The 16,847-nt window shown below is 58.9% G+C and overlaps 1 protein-coding gene across 1 annotated transcript in view; it reads left to right on the top strand.

The window, feature by feature from the left end:
• Positions 1-16,847, top strand: part of TNRC18 (trinucleotide repeat containing 18) — an 85,373-nt gene that overhangs the window by 28,474 nt on the left and 40,052 nt on the right. The window contains 10 exon segments of the mRNA XM_045541252.1: positions 2,652-2,754; positions 3,048-3,253; positions 3,603-3,749; positions 4,283-4,473; positions 5,618-6,047; positions 7,073-8,047; positions 12,386-12,561; positions 13,195-13,331; positions 13,532-13,660; positions 15,362-15,533. Of these exon segments, the coding sequence (XP_045397208.1) occupies positions 2,652-2,754; positions 3,048-3,253; positions 3,603-3,749; positions 4,283-4,473; positions 5,618-6,047; positions 7,073-8,047; positions 12,386-12,561; positions 13,195-13,331; positions 13,532-13,660; positions 15,362-15,533 (2,666 nt within the window).

Genomic DNA, 16,847 nt, shown 5'->3' with positions numbered 1-16,847 from the left:
CAGCCACGATGGGGCTGTTCGAGCCAGGGCAGTGCACGGTGTGATGGAGGAGGCAGACAGTGAAGGGCCATTAGGCAGAGTAGTAGCTGCATGTTGTGGTCGGTGCCATGAGGGAGATAAACGGGAGTGTGACGGAGGAGAGGCAGTCAGGGAGGGCTTCCTGGGGCAGGTGGCGTTTGAAGCTGACTTCTGACAGGGGAGGTTGAGTACCCCAGGGCAAGGACACTCTAGGTGGCCCTGAGGCAGATGGTAGGGGGATGAGTGTGACTGACATGCACAGAGGCTGGGGACACACTCAAGAGGCTGGCCAGGCCCCAGCTTGGCTCTGTGGTGTGACAGGTGGGAGCAGGGGTTAGAGGAGACAGGGTGCCACAGAACAAGGAGGGTTGAGCCTGGTGCCTAGCTGAGCGCAGGGGTAAGGTATGGAGGGCACATCATGTTTCTTTAGGAGACCAACTGCACTTATAGGGAGCAGCCTGGGGCTCTGGCCCTAGTGGCCCTGGGGACGGCAGGTGCCCCGAGATGGGGCCAGCCAGTAGCCAAGTTTCTGGTGCAGGTGGTGCCTGGGATGGGAAACTCCTGGGACTGTGGGTGGTGACAGCCAGGGCAGCGGACAGGTGTCTGGGGCTGGGGAGGACAGAGGGCTGGGGCTGAGCTCAGGCTACGCTCCGAGCACCTGCCCCTTCTGGGGGCATCAGGAGCATCGTATCATGCCCAAAGCCCGTCCCAGCCTCCAGGAGGGCCCAGTGGGCGTGTGAAGGTGGCACCCCAGGTGGCCGAACCTTTGGGATTCAGCCAGGCCGCCATCTCCCTTGGGAGGACACTGGAGCCCGTGCCCTGATGTTTCCGCACAGTGATGGGACTCTGGGCCCTCCGTGCCCCAGCCCTGCTTGAAATCTGTCGCTGCCCTTCTGGGCCTCAGTTTCCTCCTGGGGTCTACGAGCATGGCCCCTTCCAGTCCTGCCGAGGGGTGCCGGGTGGGCTCAGCCTCCGCTTTGATACAGGAACCACATAGACGTGAGTGGGCAGGGGCACCCTGGCTGGGCCTCCCCCAGACGCAGGTCACTGCCCTTCCTCCACCTGCTCCCATGTGACCTCGCCTTGGCTTAGCCGAGGTGTCTGTGCGGCGCCTCTGCCTACTGTGGCCCGCAGGACGTGACTTAGCAGGAGGCCAGGGATGCACCTCGGCCTGGATTTGCCTGCTGGGGCTTCAGACGGGGAAGATGGAGTCGGGGAGACGGACGGTCTCCCTTGTTACCGGGCACCCTCCCGCCGCTTCAAAGGACACCAAGGCGCCCAGTTGTCCCGGGCGCACCTCTGAGGCTCTTGCTAGGTGCCCGAGGCCCATCTCCAGCCACCTCAGTTGGCGCAGGCCACCCATGCTGGGCTGCCTGGCCGTCCCCTGGTGCGTGTGGCCCCTCAGGCATCTGGGCTGGGTGGCTGTGCCCTCTCCCGGTCTCCCCTCCTCTGCTTCTCGGACTGGTGGGTCCCCACCTTCCTGGAGGGAAAGGGAGGAGCCCCGCATCCCTGAGCCTCTCCTGGGCGCTGCTCTGTAGGAGCTCCTGGTTTTGGGGGTGCAGGAAGGGAGGGACGATGGGGAGACACTGAGTTGCAGCGTAACTGTGGGAGCTTCGCCCATGAGGTCATGGGCTTGGGGCTGCTGTAGACCCTGCAGGGGCCCCAGGCTGGGCCTTGGTCTCTAGCAGAGTAGTAATGTCTCCGTGCTGGGGGGCTGAGCCCTGGGACCACTGCCTGCGGTGCTGGGCTGGGCCCCTGCATCTGCCCACAGTACCCCTGGGGGGCTGAGGGTGTCAGCCCTAGCCAGGCAGACCCTAAGAGCAGTAATTAGCCAGACCCAAGCCTCTACGAGTGGCACCCGGAGCCGATGAGTAGGTTTCTCAGCCTCCAGTGGCCAGCTGCCTCCTGTGCCCCTACCTGCCCGGGCGGTGCCAACTTCTGCCTCATGGCGTGAACACCCGGGAAGAGGGGCCAGGGCGGGGACAGGGATGAGGAGGGACGGGGACAGATGGTGCCCTCCACAGGCCGTCACTCCTCCTCTGCTCTGGGCCTGGAGTTCAGGACCTGCCTACTCCGCTTGTGGGGTTAGGGGGGGCGCTGGCTGGGTGGCATCTCCCGTTCTGGGCCATGGCCCCTGCCCCTCAAGTCGTGCTCTTTGGCTTTACTTTCTTATCTTGATTTAAAAAAAATACTGTGTTGGGACAGATAGAACTGCATGGTGGGGTAGTGGTGACCCAGGCCTGGCTATGCTTCCGAAAGGTGGTGCCCCTGTTTTGTGCTGTGGTTTCCCTGCCACCTGGACCCTGTCCCATCCTGTGCAAACCCCACCCCAGGACCTGCCTTCCCGTGCACCCGGCCTCACGTTTTATTGCTATGTGATACATTTTACGATGTTTTCTGATAATACTCAAGGCTGTTGGTCTAATTATGGGCACAGTTGTCTGTGCAGGTGATGCAGACAGGTTCTTTAGGGGGTGGGGGTGACGGAGGGGACATTTCCTGGTAGGTTGGGGCAGAGCAACCGCACGGGTGGCCGTGGAGCCCCTGGGGACTCTGCAGGGCCCAGGGAAGGTTGAGGCAGTGGGCGGGTGGGGCGGGTGCCGGCTGGGGGTCATGTCCACCTGCCCCCGCAGGGCACGGCCGAGCAGACGAGGACTGTGCAGATGACCGGGCCAGGCACCGGGAGGAACGGCTGCTGGGGGCGCGGCTGGATCGGGACCAAGAGAAGCTGCTCCGGTGAGGGCCGGGGGTGGCTTGGGGTCCCCGGGGGTGGCCTGGGGGTGGTGGGGGGAGCGGTGCCGTGGTCCTGAGAGCTGGAGCCGCTGGTGCAGGACTCTGGTCCTCAGCATTGGGCTGAGTGTGGGAGGCTTGGGGGACCACTCTGTCCTGAGCTAAGCATGTGTCTCTGTGGGGTGTCCTGACCCACGGCCTAGCATCTGCTTGGTACCTGGGGCGACCTCCACTCTCCTTCTCTCATCCGGTTCCCCGGGCTGTCGGAGCTGTCACGAGGCCTCTGTCCCTCCTTCCAGGGAAAGTAAGGAGCTGGCCGACTTGGCCCGCCTGCACCCCACCAGCTGTGCTCCTAACGGCCTGAACCCTAACCTCATGGTGACTGGGGGTCCGGCACTGGCGGGCTCAGGTCGCTGGTCTGCTGACCCTGCAGCCCACCTGGCCACGCACCCCTGGCTGCCCCGCTCGGGCAGCACGTCCATGTGGCTTGCCGGACATCCCTACGGTGAGTGCAGGGTAAGGGGTGGGTGGGGAGGTGGCCGGGGGCAGGGGGTGGCTCAGAGCTGGCTCCTGCCCACCCTTGGCTGGGGGCCTGGGGCTTCCACTCTTCATTTGTCCAAAGAGGGAATTATAACGGCTCCTGCCTCTTGGGGGCCCTTTGCCATGCCCGTGTGGGGCAGGTGCCCAGTGGGGGTGGCTCTGTGGGCCTGTTTGTGGTCTGCCAGCGCCCCTCTGTGCTTGGTTCCCCTGGAGGCCCCAGAGATTCAGGGGCTGGGGAGGCGGGTGGTGGTGCTGGGCCTGGGGCTGCCCTGGGGCCTCCTGGCACTAACATGGGCCTGGGGTTCTCCTCCTAGGCTTGGGCCCCCCGTCTCTGCACCAGGGCATGGCCCCTGCGTTCCCACCCGGCTTGGGGGGCTCCCTGCCGTCAGCCTACCAGTTTGTCAGGGACCCCCAGTCGGGCCAGCTGGTGGTCATTCCCAGTGATCACCTGCCTCACTTTGGTAAGTGGACCCTGCGTGGCGGGCAGGGCCTCCTGTGGGGGAGGCTGGGGGGTGGGAGGCGGGGTTCAGAGAGAATGCACTGACATCGGCAGTTCTGTGTGTTCTAAAGCTTTGAGATCCTTGTTTTGATGAGCTCTTACTCGGAAACCCCATAAGGGGAACCAGAGTAGGGCAGCCTGGGTGGGGGCTTGGAGCCCCCTACGTGGCCCCCGTCCCTTCGGGAATCCACTTTGCAGACCACTGTGGGGGTGGGAGAAGGTGTTCAAGTCCCACGGCGGCCCTAGTTCAAGCCCGCATGCTGGCCTGCTCCGGCTGTGAGGCCAGGGGGACGTCCCCCACCTGGCGTGTGGACGGGGCCATGTCCCCGGTCTGTGTGCACACCTGGCAAGTGGAGGAGGACAGTCCCCTGCCCCCAGGAGGCAACCAGGGGCCCAGGAGTGCTATGTAGGTGCTCCTCCCTGGGCCTCAGCTTCCCATCTGTGGCGAGTGGCGGGGTGTCGGGACGCGGGTGTAGCCCTCTCTATTCTCCCCAGCGGAGCTGATGGAGCGAGCCGCGGTGCCACCCCTCTGGCCTGCACTGTACCCGCCGGGCCGCAGCCCCCTGCACCATGCCCAGCAGCTGCAGCTGTTCTCCCAGCAGCACTTCCTGCGGCAGCAGGAGTTGCTGTACCTGCAGCAGCAGGCGGCCCAGGCCCTGGAGCTGCAGAGGAACGCACAGCTGGTGGTGAGTCTGGGAGGATGGGGCAGAAATGCCAAACAGTTATAGATGGAGGGAGGCAAAGGTGGGTGGTCAGGGAGCAATGGGGAGGGAGATCAGGGCACAGAAGTGGCCTTGTGGACCGGGGAAGTTTGGATTAGTTGCTGACAGGGTCCCGTGGGCTCCCACTGCTGCCGGAACCCAGCCTGGCCCCTTCCCTGCAGGTGACCCCTCAGCAGGCACAAGGAAGCCTGACCAGCTGCCTCTGACGTCCAAGTGGCCTGGTCCCATGAGATAAGGGACAGGGCTGCCCTGCGTGTGGCTGAACTCTGAAAGTCTAGAGTCCTCCTGCCTCCTTGAAGGCGTTCTGGGATGTCTGTCCCTTGCTTAGCACTATCCCCTAATCTCCCGTGTAGCAGCCGCTCCGGAGAGTCAGCCTTGTGGCAGCTGCAGCAGCAGCAGCTCTCGGGGCCTGAGCCCTGGGTCTGAATCTGAGCTTTGCCAGGCCTAGCTGTGCACCCTCGGGCCAGTGACTTTGCCTCTCTGGGCTTTAAGTGTCTTCCTCTACAAGTGATGAAGCTGGTAATCCCAACCACTGGGTGGCTAATGACCGTGCCAGTGGCCAATCCTTGGAGCCTTTTCTGGCGTGTTTTGTGTACCGGCTGTGTTGGAGCCGGCACCATCCCATTTCCTCATCAAAGCCAGGAACAGGCTCCTCCTGGTCCCCTTGAGGTGTTCGGAGGCCCAGACATGATAATGCAGTAAAGTGCCTAGCAGGTAGTGAGCGCTCCGTGAAGGTAGTGGGTGCTGGGTGTGGTGGGGCAGCTCCTTCACCTTCAGGAGCCGTCATGCCTGCACACAGCCTCCGTGCCCTGACCCTGAGGGTCCCTGCTGGGCCGGGGTCCAGGTGGAGGCCCCCTTCCAGCCCTGGTCTGAAGGGGCTCACTGAGGCTCCCCACCCCCATCCCTGCCTTTTGGGGTTCCGCACAGAAGGCTGTAGTTGTTGCACGTGTGCTGGGACGGAATGTCCATCTCAGGCCTGGGAGGGGGTGGGCGGCCTGGCCCCCGGATCCTGCCTGAGGTTCTGCCTGGGCTGAGGGTCCCCGGGGACGGGGCAGGTGCCGGGTGGTGACTCGTGCCACGCTGACCCTGCCTGCGGCCCCGTCCCCAGCAGGAGCGGCTGAAGGCCCAGGAGCACCGGGCGGAGATGGAGGAGAAGGCGGGCAAGCGGAGCCTGGAGGCCACGGGCAAGGCTGGCCTGGCCGCCGCGGGCCCGGGGCTGCTGCCTCGGAAGCCCCCCGGCTTGTCTGCTGGCCCCACGGGCACCTATGGCAAGGCTGTGAGCCCACCGCCATCTCCCCGTGCATCCCCCGTGGCTGCCCTGAAGGCCAAAGTCATCCAGAAGCTGGAGGACGTGACCAAGCCGCCCGCCTACGCCTACCCTGCCACTCCCAGTGCCCACCCGACCAGCCCACCGCCCGCCTCCCCACCGCCCACCCCTGGCATCACCCGCAAGGAGGAGGCCCCCGAGAACGTCGTGGAGAAGAAGGACCTGGAGCTGGAGAAGGAAGCCCCCAGCCCCTTCCAGACCCTGTTCTCAGGTGGGGGTGGCTGCGGCCCCCGGGTCTGCCCACGCTCCAGTGAGCTCTGGTGTGGTAGACTTGGCCCCATGCGTCCGTTCACGCGTGCATTTGTTCATCTGTCTCTGCTGGGCTCCTGCCGTGTGCCGGGCCCGAGCACACGGTCAGACACGCTCTCCCAGCCCCTCCTCAGTGGCGATGCCACGTTAGAACCTGCTCCAGAAGGGGTCGTTCTAAGCATTTAGCCAGGCCAGACCCAAGAAAAACTTAGCACATAGTCAGTACTAATTGTCACCTGGGAGGTAACAGCTTCCCCCACCCCACACGCTGCATGCACACACGTGTTCTTCCTGTGTTCCGTGTCAGCGGGGACCTGCAGCAGGTGGCTTTAGGGGCTGGGACTTGTGTTTCTCTTCCCTGGGGGCTGTTAGGAGCGTAAGCCCGCACTTAGGATTTGGGTTCAAGTTCAGATTCTGGCACCAGTGCTGCGTGATCTCGGGTGAGCGGCCGCCCCTCTCTGGGCAGATTTAGTGCAATGCTCGGGGTCAGGTGCCTGCCCTCTCTCCCCTGCACATACAGCCCCTGCTGTCAGGGAGGTTACACTCGGGCGCAGGACTGTTACTGTCGTGTTGTGAACCGTCTCCAGCCTTAGTGGGAGACGCCAGGTTCTTGTGGGTGGAGGCCTTAGAACACACGGGCTGGGCCAGGACCATGTGGGTCTTCACAGACCTTGTTAAGCGTTTGCTTCTAGCCCAGCCTTGTGTCGGGCCTGGAGTGGGAGGGATGAGAGAGACAGCTGTGGTTTTTGCCTTTGGGACCACCAGACCCTGGGGACAAGATGGTGGCCTATTTCTCTCTGTGGCCCCGACGTGCAGTGTGCCCTGGGATTTCCCAGATCCCACCTGGAGGAGCTCCCAGCCCTGTTGCTGCTCAGGCAGAGGCTGGCTGTGTCCTGGGACTCTGTTCTGGGTTGTGGGCAGGTGTTGGTGGGGACACAGGGTATCAGCCGTCAGGGACCCCCACGCTGACCTCAGTGTCCTTTGCAGATATCCCACCCAGGTACCCGTTCCAAGCCCTGCCGCCGCACTACGGGAGGCCCTACCCGTTCTTGCTGCAGCCCACGGCGGCCACCGATGCAGACGGCCTGGCCCCTGATGTGCCACTCCCAGCTGATGGGCCTGAGCGCCTGGCGCTCTCGCCGGAAGACAAGCCCATCCGTTTGTCACCCTCCAAGATCCCAGAGCCGCTGCAGGAGAGCCCGGAGGAAGAGCCGCTGGCCGAGCGGGAGGTGAAGGCGGAGGTGGAGGACATGGACGAGGGCCCTGCAGAGCTGCCGCCCCTGGAGTCGCCTCTAGCCCTGCCCACGGAGGAAGCCATGGTGGCCCCGAGCCCCGCGGGTGGCTGCGGAGGAGGTCTGCTGGAGGCCCAGGCGCTGAGTGCCTCTGGGCAGGGGTGCGCTGAGCCTGTTGAATGCCCAGAATTTGTGGAGGGGGCTGAAGCTCGGGTGGACTCACCGGGCCGGACAGAATCGTGTGCGGCTGCCCTAGACTTGGGGGGCCGGCTGACACCCCAGACGCTGGTGGAGGCCAAGGAGGAGCCAGTGGAGGTGCCCGTGGCTGAGGCAGTGCCTGAGGAAGGCCTGGCGCAGGTGGCCCCAAGCGAGCCCCAGCCCAGCCTGGAATTGTCAGACTGTGACATGCCCACCAGGGAGGGACAGTGCCCGAGCCTGGAGCCCCAGGAGGCCACACCTGTGTCCAGCAGTGCCTGCCACGTGGAAGAGGCCAGCTCCGACCAGTTCCTGCCTGGCCTGGAGGACCCTCTGGCCGGCATGAATGCCCTGGCGGCGGCCGCGGAGCTGCCCCAGGCCAGGCCTTTGCCCTCCCCAGGCGCTGGAACCCAGACCTTGGAGAAGGTGGAAGCGACTCAGAGCCTTGTGCTGGAGAAGAGCTTCCTGCACGGCATCACCCTGCTGAGCGAGATCGCGGAGCTGGAGCTGGAGCGGCGGGGCCAGGATGCGGGAGGTGAGCGCTCCTGTGGTCCAGTTCTGTGTTTTTTTTAAATTTTTATAAGATTTTTAAGAAAACCCCCAGAATGGCCGGGTGTGGTGGCTCATGCCTGTAATCCTAGCACTCTGGGAGGCCGAGGCAGGAGGATCGCTGGAGGTCAGGAGTTCACGACCAGCCTGAGCAAGAGCGAGAACCCTGTCACTACTAAAAATAGAAAGAAATGATCTGGACAGCTAAAAAAATATATATATATAAAATTTAGCCGGGCATGGTGGTGCATGCCTATAGTCCCAGCTACTCAGGAGGCTGAGGCAGGATTGCTTGAGCCCAGGAGTTTGAGGTTGCTGTGAGCTAGGCTGACGCCCAGGCAACAGAGCGAGATTGTGTCTCAAAAAAAGAAAAGAAAAAGAAAACCCCCAGAATGTGGTTTATTCACATTCATTTTTTGAAAAAATTACGGTAAGGTACACATAACAATGTACCATCGTGACTGTTTTTAAGGGTCTAGTTGAGGAGTAGTATGTACACACACGTTGTGCAGGCAGCCTGGGTTTCCTGGTGGTGAAATTTCTCCTCATTCTGTCAATGGTGTGTTTTATATTAGCAAGATTCTTTGGGTTGCAAGGGACAGAAACTCTAATTTAAACTGGCTTAGAACAAGGTGGGAGGGAATTTATTGCTCATGGAACTAAAGTCTAGCAGTAATTAGGTGATTTCAGGTATGGCTGGATCTAAGCGTGCAAACCAAGTCATCAGGAATTTCTCTTTTCCTACACACCCCCACCCCCTGTTGTACTTTTCTCTCTGTTGGCCTCATTCAAGGCAGGATCACTGTCCTCATGGGGCAGAGCGTGGGGGGCTCCAACAGGTCCTCCAAGGCCCGTGGGCCTGCTCAGCTTGGCAGCCTCGTGAAAGAGCCACCTCTCTCCCGGTGTGGCTTTGGCACAAATGCCGAGAGTCACTCTCTTTGGCTGACTGGGGTTCATGCTTTTTGCAGCAACAAACCCTGTGGCCAGGGAAATGGACTAGGCTGGTGATGCCTGGCCTTTGATCAGGGGTGTGTCACCTCTAGGGTGTAGTTGGGGTCCCCCAAAGAGAACGGGTGTCTTCAGCAGAAGGGGCAGTGAATTCTGGGCTGGTCACAAAGTGACTGATGTTCAGTGTAGAAAACTGAGGCAGGCAGCTGTGTCCCACCGCCCCACACGTGGCCTGGAACTGGAAGAGGGGTCCAGGGGAGAGCTGTTGAAGAGGTATTAATATCCTCACCGTGTTTTGGTGTATTTCCTCTAGAATGTTCTCTACACACGCACACGCACACACACACACACACACACACACACACACACACACTTCTAGAATTAAGGTCGTCTTGTAAATAGTGTTCTGTAACATGGCCTTTTCACTTAATACGTTCTTTATTAGTCATTTTTCAAAGCTGTGGCTTTTAAAAAACATTTTTGTGGGGACTGCCCAGGGGTGGCCTCGCCCTTCGAGGACCTAGATTGTCAGGCATTTTTGTTGGCCTTAAAAAAATTTTTGTTTTCTTTTTGCTGTTGCAAATAACATGATGGTTGTCCTTGATGAAAAAATCTCTGTCCATACCTCTGATTTTCCTCGGATTATAGTCCCAGAGGTAGAATTGTTGGGTCAAAACAAGGCCATGTTTTCAAGGCCTTCTGATTGTCATGGTCAAACGGCCCCCCAAGGAAGCTTGGGCAAGCCGTGCTCCCATTGGCCGGTGCGAGAGACGCCCAGTGGCCCACTGGGCGTCTGTTTTGTTGTTGTCTAAAGTACATTGCTGCTTTTCTCTCATTAAAATAGTTCAATAGAAAAGAAATTTTTCCCAGAAGAAGATGAAAATCCCCTTGATCACAGCTCCCACCTGGTGGTGGGTTTTCGGGGGGGACTGGAGGGGCCAGAGGGCAGCTGGGAGGGAGGGGCTGTGGTCAAGCCACAGCCCTGGATCACCTGGCACAGGGGCGGCCACCCACTTCAGCCCTCCCTCTGTGCTGGGGCCTGGCCTGGCGGGGGTTCCAGTGCAGCCCCGGCTCCCGACTCAGTGTCACCTGGGGCCTCTGGGTCACCTCTGCTGGCAAAGCCTGGTGAAGGCTGGTGTGCTGGTTTGCTGGGGCGGTGGAACTCCACTTGCCAGAGACTGGGTAGTTTTAGTGAGAAGTTACCGTCTCCCAGCTCTGGAGGCCAGAGGTTCTGAGATGAGGGTGTCGGCAGGGCTGGTGTCTGCCGAGGCTGTTAGGGGATCTGTGCCAGGCCTGTCCTGGGCGTGTGGACGGCCATCGTCTGTGTCCCTTTTCGAGTGTCTTTGTCTCCACGTTTCCCTTCCTATAAGGACACTGGTCATAGTGGATTAGGGTCCAACATACTGAATTGGTGGGGACACAATTGGATCTATAACCTCTGGCTTAGAGGTCACTTGGGCGTCTCCTGTCAGTTGAGAACCTCAGCAAGACTGATTTGTTGGAGGGTGGAGGAGGTGACAGTGTTGTACCTTGGTCCCCTGCCTTACCCAACCCCTAAGAGTCTCATGTCTTGGAGGGCATCGGAGGGGTAGGGTGGTGCAGAGGCGGCACCTTGGGGCGGGCCACACGGCTTCAGTCTGATGCCAGCCCCTGGGAGCTGATGGCTTTGCTGCCTTGTGACCTCAGTTTCCCTAAGGATATAGAGGAGCAAAACCAGTGATTCTCAACGAGGGGCCATTTTGCCCCCAGCAGGGATTGGCAATAACATTTTTGGTTGTCAGAGCTTGAGGGGAGCGCTGCTGACATCTAGTGGGCAAGGCAGGGACACCGCTGACGTCCCGTGTGCTGCGGAGCACGGCCCCACACCGCACGGGCTGACCGCAGTGTGGACACGGCCAAGGCAGAGGAGCTCTCAACGGTGCAATTACTGATGTCGATCTTTCGGAATGTCGTACACTGATGAGAGAATATACTTTTTTTCTCAGGCACACATGGAATATTCCCCAAAATTGTATTTTAGATCACAAAGAAAATGTCAATTAAAAAATTAAAACTTATTTTAATTTGGTAGAGACCAGAATAAGGTCTCCTGTACTGCGGCCGGAGCAGGCTTTCTGGAGGGTAGCGGGAATGTTTGTCAGACAGAGAACAGCACACACCTTGGTCACATTAATCACGCTGGTCGGAATGTTCCTAACACACGTGTCCCAGCCGTGTGCTTGCCAGGCTGTTACCAAGGACGTCAGAAACAACCTAGATGCCACCAATGGGGGATTATTTAGATTAATTAAAACTTGCCGGCCGGGCGCGGTGGCTCACGCCTGTAATCCTAGCACTCTGGGAGGCTGAGGCGGGTGAATCGCTCAAGGTCAGGAGTTCGAGCCCAGCCTCAACAAGAGCGAGACCCCATCTCTACTAAAAATAGAAAGAACTTATCTGGCCAACTAAAAAAATATATATAGAAAAAATTAGCCAGCATGGCGGCGCATGCCTGTAGTCCCAGCTACTCGGGAGGCTGAGGCAGTAGGATCGCTTAAGCCCGGGAGTTTGAGGTTGCTGTGAGCTAGGCTGACGCCATGGCACTCTAGCCCGGGCAACACAGCAAGACTGTCTCAAAAAAAAAAAAAAAAAAAAAAACTTACCAATGCAAGAGAATTCTAGGCTTCTTGTTAGGTTTATATACAAAAATATAAAATTACTGATACTTTAGTGTTTTTGACTTTTAGAAATGGCGATTTTTATAAGGTTCGAACTAATAACGAGGTCGGCCTGTTTGTCATATGCTAATATGAAAAGATGTTAAGCAGAAAAAAGCAAAGGGTGATATGATATATACTGATACCATTTTTATAAAGGATGCCCAAGTATGTTGTATTTGACGACGCATAAATGTTTCTGGAACCATCTACCACAGACTGCACAACAGTGGCCTCCCCAGGGAGGGACCTGTGCGTTGGGGGGTGGAGGGCTCTTGTTTCTTCACACCTGTCTGCTTGGTTTGTGGTTTTTTATCCTGGGCTCTTTGTTTTTCGGATCATGAGAGCTGTGCATATTCACCACGGAAACTCGAAGTACAGCAAAGCAGAAAGAGCCTGTCCTAGAAAGAACCTGTGGCCTTGGGTGACTCCCCTGGTCTGCACTAGCGAGGTTTGGGAACGGGACCATGCTTCGTGTTCTGTGTTCTCACCTGCTCTCTTCTCGTCACACTGTGTCCTGTGTCTTGGGAAGGCCTCAGGCCAGTCAGCACTTGGGGGGCTCTGTGGCCTGGGGCCCACGTTCACTCTGGGCCTCTGTGCCCCGCCTGCCCCAGAAGCACTGGTGGGGCACACACAGCCCCGCCCTCGGTGCAGGCCCCTCACCCGCCTCTCGTCCGCAGGTGTGGAGCGGGGCCTGGCGGTGCGGCCCTCGCTGGAGAGCCTGCTGGTGGCCGGCAGCCACATGCTGAAGGAGGTGCTGGACGGCCCCTTCGTGGACCCGCTCAAGAACCTGCGGCTTCCACGGGAGCTGAACCCCAACAAGAAGTACAGCTGGATGCAGAAGAAGGAGGAGCGGGTGAGCTGGTCTGGGGTTCTCTTCCTGCCGGTCGCCTTTGTGGGGGAGACGGGGGCAGAGTCTCCTCCACTGACGCTTGTGGCTGGCTGTGGCATCAGGAAGGCCAGAGCTGCATCCCGCTTCCTCTGCCCGCTTGCTGTGTGGTCCTGGGCAAGTCGTTTGCCTTCTTGGGGCTTCAGTTTGTCCATGTGATAACTGTCAGGTGCGCCCCAGGGTGGCAGCGTGACAGGTGGGGAAGAGAGCGGTCTGGAGGCTGACCTGGCTCTGCCCTTGGCTGCCTGGGGGGCCCCAGCAAGCAGCTCCCCTCCACAAGTCCCCAGTTTTAAATGACAACATGAGCGCCCTCGCTGGGCGGTTGTTACACGCGAGCGTGTGCTTCACACGTGCATCTAATTCAGTGTGGCCGCAGCCCTGAAGAGTTGGTAGTACGCCCCCTAGCGCACAGTTGGGGCTGAGGCCACAGCTAGGAGGTGGCCGTGATGGGACTGGAGCTCGGGCCTTTGTGACCCCAGAGCCCTGGCTGTTGCTGTGCAGTCTCACCATCCCCACCTGGGAGAGGGCCCCCGCCAGAAGGTGGGAGTCAGTGGGTGGCGGCATCCTTATCCCCCGCCCTCCTCTCCCCCACCCCACCAGATGTACGCGATGAAGTCCTCCTTGGAGGACATGGACGCCCTGGAGCTGGACTTCCGGATGCGGCTGGCGGAGGTGCAGCGGCAGTACAAAGAGAAGCAGCGGGAGCTGGTGAAACTGCAGAGGCGCCGGGACTCCGAGTGAGTTTGCCCCCAGCCCGCCCCGTGGGGCCCCTGCCCCGCCGGGCCGTCAGGCAGTGGCAGGCGCTGGCGCTCAGTAGGTTGGCTGTGGCAGGCCATCAGAGGTGTGCGTGGACCCGCGTGATGTGTGCGCATCGTGTACCTTTCTCCGCGCCCGGTCTACCCCCAGGTTCACAGCCTAGCGTGTGATTCTTTTTAAGGGACAGGCGCGAGGAACCCCATAGAAGCTTGGCACGCAGAGGCCCTGGCAGGCCGCGGAAACGGACCCACGCCCCGAGCGCCCTGTCGCCCCCCCGCAAGAGAGGGAAGAGCCGCAACAGTAGCGGAAAGTAAGGCTGGCCCCTCGGTGGGTCGGGGACTGGCACAGAGCTCGGAGGGGAGGAGCACGGGCCCCACGCGGTGCCTGCGTCTGGGTGCTGTGGGACCTCGAGTCCCGCGGGCTCTGACCCACCAGGAACGGTAGCCCTCGGGAGCACGGTGCGCTGCGCGCTGCCGGGGCCAGGAGGGTGACAGGCCAGCAAGCACTGAGCCGGGAGGATGGCCCCAGCGAGAGTGTCCCGTGTCCTAACCCAAGCGCTTCGCCCATCTTCCTGCCACGCCTGCTTCCTCCACGGCTAGGGACTAATTCCTGCTCTTCTCCACCACCTCCTCCCTGTGGAGGGACCCATTGAGCTGCCAGCCCTGCGGGGACGGGCTCTGACTCGGGCTGTCGCTTGGTTCCCTCGCGCCGGACACGTCCCCGTCTTCCTGCCTTGACCTGCTGGCTCATCCCGCCTGATGCCAGGGCTGCTCCCTGCGACTGGGCTGCCTCCGTCGTGCACTCTGAGGACGAGCTCCTTGGGTGGCAGCAGCAGCAGCTTCGTGCGGCACCTCTGGAGGTTTTCTTGAACGCTGGCTGGAACGAGAGCTTTGCCTCCAGGGCCGGGCGTGCACAGGAGAGATGCTTCCGTCTTCCCTGGGTGTCTGTAGCACGAGCCAAAAGAGGCCCATCGAGGAAGGGTTGGCGTGTTCCTCAGCCTGGGACATCAGGGCGGGGAGGGCGCTAGGTGGCCCAAGATTTGGCCTGAGGAAGCAAAAGGAGCCTTGGGGGTCCTGCCAAGGGCACAGGAGAGGCAGTGGTACGGCCACAGGTCTTCTCAGGAGAAACGGCTCCAGGGGCCCCCACATCTTGCATTTAATCTCCTTGGATGTTCTTGACTGAAGAAAGGATGGAGAGAGGAAGAAACCCCGTCACCAGCCACAGGAGGGAGGGAAGAGGCTGCTGGAGAAGACAGCAAGAGGCTGGGCCACCAAGGCCCAGGCCTAGTGGTCAGGGTGCGGGCCCTACGGTGGTTGGACTTCCTGCTTTCGAGTCCCAGCTTCACCCATTATTGTGACCTTGGGCCCCATGTTAGCTTTTCCGAGACTGTTCCCTCATCTGTAAAATAGTACGTAGAACAAAGCACTGTTTGTGGCTAAACGTGAAGCACTAATGCCGTGCAAGACACACAGGCAGCCCCAAGTAAAGGCTGCCTGCTTGCTTATGGTGAAGCTTCGGCTTAAAGCAGGTGAGCGGGGCCCTTGAACCAGGCCGTCCCCACTGCCTCTGCTCATGAGGCCTCGGGAGGCCTGCAAGTGGCTCCTTCTTCGCATAACTCCTGATCTTAACTCCCCCTCCCGTCTTGGCAGGTTTCCTTGATGTTTCTGATACTTGTTCTTGGCACATTTTGGCAAAGAGGTCTCTGGCCGTGTAGAGGTGTGTGTGTGAGATCAGGTGTGAAAGTGCATGGGAGAGGCCAGTGCAGGATGCTGACCTGGAGGAGCCTTTTTGTCTTCTTTCACATTAAATTCTCGTTCTGCCTCATTCACAAATACCCCAGAATTCCAGCACCGTAGGCTTACAAGACCCGTCTCCCCAGACTCGTCACTCTGGCATCACTGTCTGTGCTTCAGCATCCAGAGTCCAACCCTTCAGGGCCACGAGGGTGGCCCCCCCAGCCCTCGAGTGTTGTCTGGTCAGGGTGCTGACCAACGGTGCCTCTGGGTTTCAGGCTGAGCAGCAAGTCCCTGCTGACATCAGATGACTACGAGCTGGGAGCAGGGATAAGGAAGAGACACAAGGGGCCCGAGGAGGAGCACGAGGCTCTCATTGGAATGGGGAAAGCCAGGGGGAGGAACCAGACGTGGGATGAGCACGAAGCCTCGTCCGACTTCCTCAGTCAGGTCAGTTACCTGATCTTCCAGGTGTGCTGCGACCCAGGGGACTGGAGGGTATGTTGGAGTTCACACTCCTTTGCAGGCCCCAGTTCCTGCACAGAAACCTTAGAAATGGCTGCCTTAGTGCCAGAACAACTCTTTTCCAATCTTCTTTATGGGACTGTTGGGGGTCTGGGGAGATTAAGGTCCAGAGGAGGGCAGGGATTTAAAGTAACAGCCACACTGCCTCAGAGGCGGAGCCAGGACTAAAAGCCCTATCCCTTTGCATGCCCCATGACCCTGTGCCGAAGCCAAGCAGGGAGACTGTAAGTTCTTAACCAAATAATGCAATTACTCTGTTGTTTAACAGTGTAATTGTTTAATGAGAAGCTTCACCATTCTGCAGTTCTAAGAAACAAGGGCTTGATGCCATTGTAATTTCCTCTGTGAACTCTCCAGGGGTAATGGAGTGAGAGCCAACTCCTTTATTTTTCTTATTTCTGCAGAGCATTGAAATCTTCCACTTAAGGCCCTTCTCTGTAAATACTAATGTATCTTGTTGTCCCTCCCCATAAAGCCCTGAGCAAGGGGATGGTTTATTAGATTTGGCCATGAGAGGGGAATACTCACGTAGGGAGACTAGGTCCAGAAAGAAAAGGATAGCCGGTTTGTACATTAGGATGTTTACTCTCAAACTGGGGTGAGGGATGCTTTTGTTGTTATTTAAATGACACCATCCCAATGTTTTCCCTCCATATGAAATGCTACCTGATTAAAGAAAATAGAGATAAAATGTACAAATGTGGGGCATTAATGGCTTTGAAACTGCATGTTTCATTTCAACAAATGTCTATAGTTGACGATAGATGTGCAGGCAGGAATTTAATCTGTGAAATGTCTAATCATTCTTTCTGCTTCAGGCATCCAAGGAACACTCAAGGCATTTTCTTGGCAGCTTTGGCCCATTAGTAGGATGGGCTGGTTTAGTCTGTGCAGCAGTTGTCGTCAGCTGCTGTAGGTGGTTGAGATAAGCAGATCAGCCAGGCTTCGATCTGCGTTTTCAATCTTGACTCCCTCCTCCCACAATCCAGCTGCCTTCTCCAGGCCATCAGCAGCTCTGCTTGCTCAAAGTGCTTCCTAGGAGGCACCTGATTGTGCCGTGGAAAGCCAGAGTGGAACTGTCCAGTGCCAGTGATAACTGTAACCACAGCAACAGCTATTTAATAAGTGGTTACCTTGTGCTAGGCGTTATGATAAGTGCTTTATGTACCTTATTGAACCTTATACTCATCTTCTGAACGACTCTGTGATGCCCAGACATAAGTACCCTCATTTTACATC

Source organism: Lemur catta, chromosome 2, assembly GCF_020740605.2.
Source record: "Lemur catta isolate mLemCat1 chromosome 2, mLemCat1.pri, whole genome shotgun sequence".
In the NCBI taxonomy this organism is placed as follows: Eukaryota; Metazoa; Chordata; class Mammalia; order Primates; family Lemuridae; genus Lemur; species Lemur catta.
This window is presented reverse-complemented; position numbering and strand designations above follow the sequence as displayed.